We start from the raw sequence: 9216 nt of genomic DNA, 5'->3' as shown, positions 1-9216 counted from the left end.
ACTTCAGAGTCATGGCTCTATTCGTCACATCATTATCTATCGACAATATTAAACTCCTGACTGCACCCTCCGTGGCTTCCAAGCATTTCCTGGTGCCACCTTATTAGTCTTCCCTTCTTCAAGTGGAGGGCTCAGTGATTGTGTCAGAGTAGAGTAGTTCCTCAAGTGTTCGTCTTCTCCCCCTCTCTTCCTCTCCTCCTCTCTTCCTCTCCTCCTCTCCTCCTCCATCATTGTCTTCAGTGAAAGGCCCCACCTGCCTGGCTAATAAAACCTTCCATGTCATTTCAGGATATCAGGAAGTGAGGAAACACAAAGGGCTCACTAGGGGTCATGTAAAGTTCTAGTCAGGGTTGGGTAGGTTACTTTCTAAATGTAATCCGTTACAGTTACTAGTTACCTGTCCAAAATTGTAATCAGTAAAGTAACTTTTAGATTACCCAAACTCAGTAACGTAATCTGATTACCTTCAGTTACTTTTAGATTACTTTCCCTTTAAGAGGCATTAGAAGAAGACAAAAATGTATGTTACCAATTGAATGACATCTATTGCAGGATAAATCTATGTTAAAGTTTACATAGTTGGCCATATATGGATGTTCAATGTTACTTTATGGGTTGGCTATGTAGGTTTCTTCTAACCCATCACTTTCTACGACATATAATAATACAATTAAATGATATCTTTACATTAATATATAATTTACAAGTCCAAACATGGATGTAGCAACTACAGATTGCCCCTTTAAGTCTATCAAAAGTGTACAAGTGTGAGAATGTGTCCATGAGGCCTATGGATATTTTTTTTTTATCAGCATGAATTAGATTGAGCAAAAAAAGCCCCACTTTTATTCCATAGGCTGGGATCCACACTATGCAGCTGTTTTCACTGGCTGTCTACTGGTTGATAGGCAGCTTTAACTTTGTGAATTCAACCATTATTGGGTTTGTGAATCTGTGAACAGTCATCCACAACAACCACAATGCGTAAGGTGCAAATAGCTAAACGAGAGAGCAGCAGTGTGATTCACATCAATACGCTATGTAGATATCAATAATACGTGATATCCGTATCGGCGTAGACTACACCAATGATGTCATCCTTACCTCCAGGCATTTATTCAAGTTGGATCATCTTCGGCTGCCGACAGCAGTCACATCATTGGAAGACATAGCTTGCATTCATCCTTACCGCCAAGCGTTTATTCAAGTTGGATCATCTTTGAATGCCGACAGCAGTCGTACCATTGGAAGACATAGCTTGGACTGTAGCCTACACCACTGCTGTCATCCTTACCTCCAAGCGTTTAATCAAGTTGGATAATCTTTGGATGCCGACGGCAGTCGCACCATTGGAAGACAAAGCTTGGACTGTAACCTACAAAAGCTTATTCCTGCTCTTTTCCCGCGATCCATCAAACACATTTGGTGTGTCATCATAGTGGTCTCTGACATCATAGTGGTCTCTGACATCATAGTGGTCTCTGACATCATAGTGGTCTCTGACTTGTGGTCAGACTCGATCAGGTGGAACAAACTTAAACGTGCGCCTCTTTTTCAATGCTGATTTGAATGTCATTAAGAAAACAGAAAAGTGTTAAAGATTTTTTTCTCGCAAACATCCTTTCTGAATTTATAAGTAATCCTCTAAGTAATCATCTAGTTTTTCAAAAGTAGCTGTAATCTGATGACAATATTTTTTGCTGGTAACGTAACAGATGACAGTTACCGTTTTTATTGTAGTCGTTACTCCCCAACCCTAGTTCCTGTGTTCTACAGCATCATACTGAGGGCAGGTGCTATTGAGGGCAAGGCTTCAAGCACCATCACTAGACACAGGGTTAATCATTATCACTCACCAGTGGTTTCCTGAACTATAAAGAATGATAATAATGTTAGTATATTGTAATGTATAGCGTCATATTGAGGGCAGATGTTAGGTCTACATATTGAGGGTACGGCTTCAAGCACCATCACTGGAGATAAGATGAATCAAGCTTGGTGGTGATATAATACAGACGTTATTTTACATCAAGTTGAGGGTAGCAGGTGATACTAAAGCACCAGTCCCCAGACATAGGGTCATTACTGCTAAATATGCAGCCAGAGATCACAATAATTGTTCAAATCGAGGACAGGTCTGAATGAACAAAAGAGAAAAAAAAATATTAAAATAGTTAAAAATAGTTTGAGAATCGCCTCGTCTCCGAGGAATGATCCTCGGTGGTGGTGGGGAAATGGATTGTCATCAGTAAATTGTTGCTGTGACACTGCAAACAAGGGAACTAAAAACAAGTTAACAAATAAATACGCCACAAGATGTAAGGCCATTGGTTGAGGGAGAAGGAGATTTTTGCAAGAAATATTATTGTGCCATGCTGATAGGCTGAAAGGTATCAGGTGAATGACATTCCGCATGTGTTTAAGAGTAAAAGTGGAGGAGAGGCATGACTCTACACTGATGATGGTAGTGTTTGTGAACACTGTGTTTGTGAACACTACCATATAAATATGAGCTATGCCCGTAGAAGAAACACTGTGAAGGATAATTAAGGAAAGGGAAAGGGGGATACCTAGTCAGTTGGTCAACTGGATGCATTCAACTGAAATGTGTCTTCCTGCATTTAACGCAAACGCCGGCTGCCATAATCGACATCTACGTCTTCGGCGCCCGGGGGAACAGTCGGTTAACTGCCTTGCTCAGGGGTAGAACGACAGATTTTTACCTTGTCAGCTCGGCGATTCGATCCAGATACCTTTCGGTTACTAGGCCAAATGATGTTTACTGAATTGAGTTAAAGTGAGCTAGCCATACAGGCCCGCCTTACTAACCTAAGTTATCAACTATGTTTTTTTGAAGCGTTTGTAGCAATGTTGGTAATGTAAGATGTGATCATGTCAGCAGTAATGGTGATTAGTCACATTAATAAAACGTCAGATAGGGCAACTGAAACTTTTATTGGACTTGGTGACTTTCTTTTCAGCACATTACAAAAATACATATATATTCAAAGCAGCTGATCTGTAACATTACTGCTGCTTTGGACAATAATGCAGTCCATCAAAAAACAAGAAAAATATTATTTTTTACAAATAGCAAAAAGTTGTGAAAGTTGAAAATGTGTTAAAATGTCATGTTAAGCGCCATCACAATAATTTCTACCAACCAGGAGAAGAAATGTTGTCCATGAATGTCTCCTAATATACATGTTATGAAAAGCATTTCTCCCAGAACCCATTGTTAAAAATCCCAATCTCAAAATTCCTCTGATATTCTGGATGATTTCAAAACATTTTCAAATTTTTGTTATTGTATTTTTTAACATACATCTAAGGATAGCTTTACCAAAAAAAACCATTTTTTTTTAAACATTGACAAAAAGCAACACCATTTGAATCGACTCAAAATCGGATTCGGACTGTGAACATAGGTTATAACAGAATGTTGGCACCTCTTAAAAAAAAAAAATTCTGCATCACTTGTCAATATTACAAATACACTGGCTATTGTCATACAGCGAGCAAGAAATCATACTTAACTAGTCATAAGAATCTATTTTAAAATCCCTCCACCATGATAATCATAGAAAACTGCTCGCTATGGCACTCAAAACATTGAAGAAAAGAATACTTTGTTATTTCAAAACACAGAGGATTTCATCATTAACATACTTCAAACACTGTAAACTTTATTCTGAGACCGAATGTCCTTGTACTATTTGACTTGTTCTGTTCTGCTGTCTGTCTTCCTGATTTCTCCTATCCACTGTCTCAATGCTATAAAATAAACTCCAAAAAAGGCATATTTTAATGGTTTTATATGAAACTTGTTCAAAATTGAGAATTGTAGTTTTCTCCTCTCCACTTTCTCAATGCAAATATAACATAACTACATTCACATTTCAATAGCTTTTATCAAACTTGTTGTGAAGTGAGAATTGTAGAACTATGTGTAGGAATACCGTAAATATTCACTCTTTTTTGTATATCAAAATCTGATTTCGGTCAACAAGCTGATAGTAAATAGGAAGCACACCCATGTCCAATTGGCTAAAAACACACAGCAAATGTAAAGCAGGTATGTGAGGTGATATGTTTGAGGTGAGATAATTTACTCTGTTGGAGATGATTGTATAAAGGGGTGATGTGGCCTAAATCTTCCCTACTATTGGTCCGTTCTCTCTCTGATGTCACTGGTATTAGATTTGACAAGCAGATATGCATTTGGGTTTAAATAGACTTTTCATATGCTTTACATTTTGTTTGAATTACTATGATCCTTACGCGCATCTCTCTCGTTCCCTCTATTTCTTTCTTTCTTTCTTTCCTCTCTCTTTCTCTCTCTCTCTCTCTCTCATTCCCTCTATTTCTCTCTTTCTTTCCTTCTTTCTTTCCTCTCTCTCTCTCTCTCTCTCTCTTTTCTCTATTTCAGTCTTTCGTGTTCTACCTCAAGAATGATCCAATCAGATCTCAAGGTCGTGTGGCCATCATCCTAACAGCTGTGCTGGACATTTTGAACATAATTCAATGTAACCCAAAAGCCTTTTTTTTAGCTACATCCCAGGATGAGCCATCCTCATTCCTCACAGCTGAAAATCCCAAATTGTAAATCTGTTATTGGGTGTTAAACCCCCATATCACTTTGAGAAGCAACATTAACAACCCCCACTTTTTCTTTTTCAAAGCTGCTCTACTAATACATGAGTGTTGAGTTAGTGAGGTGTGAAAGCAGGCAGATTGAGGCTTAGAGCACACAGTGGAGAAACACAGGCATTGATATGAAATACATTTTGATACTGGTTTAGCTGAATCCTGAGGGGATCAGAACTCACCCAGGTCGAACAGAACATTACTGTTCTAGAATTCACCAGACGGAACAATGGAATGATTCTAGAAGTGGAATGTACTGTACGATGTAGAATGTTTAAAAGTTTAACTTCACTAATTGCCTTTGATTAAGCTTCATCAAGTGTCAAGAGGGAGTAACGACCTTGCCACTATGTTGTTCAAATGTAAACAGTATGACCATAGGAAGGAAGCACTATTGAGAGGACCTGTATTGCAATAATCTGGTAAAGTTAGTTTTAAAACAACAAAAATGTAGCTATACTATTCAGTACGTAGACAACTCAAGCAGCTAGTCTTTTGATTGATTTATAGTGGCCATTCTGAATGTAAAATACAGGGCTGGTATTATAGATCAAAGAAAAACAAATATTTAGATAATGTTTGAAGAATTAAAAAAAGGCCTCCCAAAACATCCACAAATAAACGTGTATATAACAGTTCTCCTTTCCACAGTTACTACAGCAAATCTGGAGTATATAACAGTTCTCCTTTCCACAGTTACTACAGCAAATCAACTGATGTATGTCAAATATCCTATGGCGATTTAATCCTGCATCTAAGGAATGTTAGTCAATGTGTGCAACCGCTATTTACATCCCCTGCTCATATTGGGAACATACGGCTGGATTACATCATTATAATAATTGCATTTAGACATTGTATAACACATGCTGATATTTATAAAAAATATCATTTTGTTTGTATAAAATTGTCTGTAACCTCTTCAGATTTTTATAACACAACAACATTTGGGATTTTTTAAATTCTAAAATTATAATTCATATTTTATTGTCATATTGACATTCAGTGCGTTATGTCACATACGAGGAGATGGATTGTAGTCCGCTGTTGACCTAAAAGGGTAATGATAAGACAGTTTAAAAATAAATATTTGCTATCATAATTTTTAGAAGTTGACCTCTTCGCATTAATTTAGTCAGTTAACAATTAAAATCATATTTCTAATCAAGTGTGATCTGTTTCCAGTAATGGATTTTTTTTTACTGCGCATGCCCAATATCTTTACAAAACTCCCATAAATACAGACATTATTGCACAGTAGAAAAGCTCCAGGGATTCCTAAATGATAAAATCCTCAGATAGATCAATAGTTGGTGGGAAACAAAGCGCTTCTAGAACAATCCCACATTCCATGTTTTCCTTTGTTTATGTTTCTCAGGTGGCAGTTTCTGTGACAAAAAGAACCAACAAAAACAGAATAACATACATCAAATTGTCCTAAAATATTCAAGAGGAGAAAGATTATCCAGCCAAACCCCGTGTGAAGTCCTGTATGTGTTCATTCAGAAGGAGTCTGTTGTGTTAGCCTAGCTTAGCCTAGCCTGTAGCCTTAAGCTTTAGCTTTAGCCTAGCGTAACCTAGCCTCTCTCAGCCTCCTCCAGTTTTACGTCGCTGGCCATCAAGTGTTCCCCGTGCCACTTCTTCATGTGTTTCTCCAGGGTGCTGTAGACGCTGAAGGGCATGTGGCAGATATCACAGCGGTACACTTCCTTCCCAAACTGCCCGTGGGTCTTCATGTGGCGAGTTAGCTTGGAGCTCTGGGCGCAGGCGTAGCTGCACAGGTCACACTTGTAGGGCCTCTCTCCTGTGTGGCTGCGCCGGTGCACCGTCAGGTTGCTGCAGTTCTTGAATATCTTCCCGCAGTACTCGCAGGTGTCGCTCCGTCGGCTCTCCTTACTAGGGGGTCGAGCCGGTCCGGGACCCCGCATGAGGTGAGGGGTGGAGCTGCCCTCCAGGAACTCCCCAGGAGGGGTGGAGAAGCGGAGGGAACCCGTCTCAGAGGAGGAGTGCTCTGAGGAGGTGGCAAAGGGGGACTGGCGGGCGTCGCCGAAGCCGCGAAGGAAAGGTTCCCTGATGAAGTGGCGTGAGGCGGCGTAGCCGGCCAGGAGCTGGGAGTACATGTTCTCTGGGGAGATGAGGGTAGGCGCTGGAGGGAGCTCCAACTCCTTCTCCACCTTCACATCAAATAGATTGAAATTCAAGTTTATCTATACTGAATTTTAAAAATCTAACCCAGTTAAACAATACAACAAGATAAGGTACATTTTCCTAATGAAAGATTATGTACGTGTTTCAGCAGTCTTAAAGTGTGCTTTATGGTATTGGAAACAGTTCAGTGTAAAAGACAAATATAAGAAAACAAAAACACAACAGGTTATTGAAAACAATAATAAAATCCCTGGTTAAAGGTATAGCTAAAAGGGGGTTCTTACCTTGATTCTCTTGTTGGAGGGGTTGGGGCAGGTGATGGGGGTGGGCCGGCGGTGGAACAGACCAGTGAAGGAGTCTTCTGACCCACTAATCCTTCCGTTCATCAAGGGCCTCTCTTCTCTTCCACTTTCTCTGTTCATCGCTCTGTCCATTGCTCGCTCTCTGTCCCTCTCTCTCTCCATCTCCCCCCTCCCAGCATCTCCTCCTTCTCCTGACTCTCCATTAGGATGCCTCTCCCTGTCCAGACTCATGGTCCGCTTGGAAGGGGCCAGTCTCAAGTGATTGTCCAGGTGGTTATATGGGTGCATGATACCCACCCCTCCGTTCTCCATCACTCTATTCCCACCATGAGGCTTCTCGTCTGGGGAAGGCCTCGACCCGTTTTCCATGTTCCTGTGGAACTCTGAGTCCATGGTTAGGTTAGACTCAGGCCTACTTAGGCCGTTCCTCATCTCCTCCTCATCCTCCATTTCATCCTCCTCTTCTTCCTCTTCCTCCTCCTCTTCCTCCTCCTCGTTGTCCATCCCCATTTTTCCCTCCCCCTCTCTGCTCTTCCCCTCCCCCTCTCCTCCCTCTCCTCTGTTCCCCTGTTCAGGGGAGCTCCCCATGGAGCCTGACTTATGTATGTGTGTCTTCATGTGTCTCTTCAGCTTGGAAGCTTGAGAACAGGCATGGGCACACAGATGACACTTGTAGGGCCTCTCTCCTGTGTGACTCCGTCTGTGGACTATCAGGTTGCTCTGGAACTTGAAGGTCTTCCCACAGAACTCACAGGACTTGGACTTGGCTTGGACCTGGACCTGAATGAATGAATGTATGTATGAATGAATGAATGAATGAATTCTTTATTGTCCCATAAGGAAAATGTCTTTGCAACATCACAGGCATTTCTGGAATACATATAACCCATTACAATACATACAACATTTCACTTATATATAGCATATATCCCAGGACACACTGCACATACCTGGGCTTGGTTCTGGCCCTGCGGAGTAGTGGATGGGTCTCCCTGAGGCGTGGGGGGCTGTGGGGGGTAGGTGAGGAACGGTGGGTGCTTGGAGCCTGGCTGGAAGAGGGTTGGACTCAGCAGGCGGTGCATGGGGGGCACACGGGTGGGCGAGAGAGGGGGTGTGGGGCCTCCGTTGTTACTATTGTTGCCAACCGCCAGCTCTCTGAGCCTTCTGGAGAAGTCCATGGAAGGAGGTTCCATTGGGGTCAGACGCATCACTCTCTCGAAGGCACTGGGGTGCTGGGAGAGCAGGGACCCCATCTCCTCCGGACCCAGGCGTTCAAGGGGATGTCTGGGGGGCGGGGGGCTGACGAAGGGTGGGGTGGCGGGGAGCCGGGTGTCAAGATATGCCGGAGGTGGATGGGGGTGGTGGTGGTGTTGGGGACGGTGATACTCCCTGAGTAGTGGAGCCGCCATCCGGAGGAGGTGGAAGGGGTTGGAGGTGTCCCCTAGAAACGTTGGTAAGGGAGAACGGGGGAGGGAGTCTCCACCACCCATGGGAGGGGGGAGGGCCATGCGAGGGGTGAGGGTGTAGTTGGAGGGGTGTGTGTCCAGGTAGATTCTGATGCCATGTGTGTGTTGGGCGTGCTGGAGCAGGAACCAGGCACTGGTGAAGGTCTGTTTACAGGAGGTGCAGATGTAGCTGGATGGCTCATCTTTACGAGAGAGAGAGAGAGAGAGAGAGAGAGAGAGAGAGAGAGAGAGAGAGAGAGAGAGAGAGAGAGAGAGAGAGAGAGAGAGAGAGAGAGAGAGAGAGAGAGAGAGAGAGAGAGAGAGAGAGAGAGAGAGAGAGAGAGAGAGAGAGAGAGAGAGAGAGAGAGAGAGAGAGAGAGAGAGAGAGAGAGAGAGAGAGAGAGAGAGAGAGAGAGAGAGAGAGAGAGAGAGAGAGAGAGAGAGAGAGAGAGAGAGAGAGAGAGAGAGAGAGAGATTTTTTTTTTTTTTAATAAGAGGTGTCTGCTAAATGACTAACATGAGAAAAATGTAGAAAGAAATGCATGACTGATATGAATCATCATTAACATTTCATGGGTCACCTATATAAAATCATTGAAATAATCAAGGTATATAAGCAGCATACATTGATTGACATGTATTTGTGCATATCTGGAATGGCAGCATCTAAAAAC

At 42.3% G+C, this 9216-nt stretch overlaps 1 protein-coding gene across 1 annotated transcript in view; it reads right to left on the bottom strand.

Annotated features, from left to right (window-relative positions):
* Positions 1-2936: 2936 nt before the first annotated feature.
* The window catches only part of bcl11bb (BCL11 transcription factor B b), a 71022-nt gene continuing 64742 nt past the window's right edge, over positions 2937-9216 (bottom strand). Inside the window, exons 3-5 of the mRNA XM_055885652.1 lie at positions 8048-8745; positions 7080-7877; positions 2937-6821 (exon numbers count right to left, since the gene is read on the bottom strand). Coding sequence (XP_055741627.1) covers positions 6225-6821; positions 7080-7877; positions 8048-8745 — 2093 coding nt within the window. The 3' untranslated portion in view covers positions 2937-6224. The remainder of the gene's footprint in view (positions 6822-7079; positions 7878-8047; positions 8746-9216) is intronic.

The sequence above is a fragment of the Salvelinus fontinalis genome, chromosome 27, assembly GCF_029448725.1.
Source record: "Salvelinus fontinalis isolate EN_2023a chromosome 27, ASM2944872v1, whole genome shotgun sequence".
Lineage (NCBI taxonomy): Eukaryota > Metazoa > Chordata > Actinopteri > Salmoniformes > Salmonidae > Salvelinus > Salvelinus fontinalis.
Note: the sequence above shows the minus strand (reverse complement) of the source record. Positions and strands in the feature narration are given on the sequence as shown.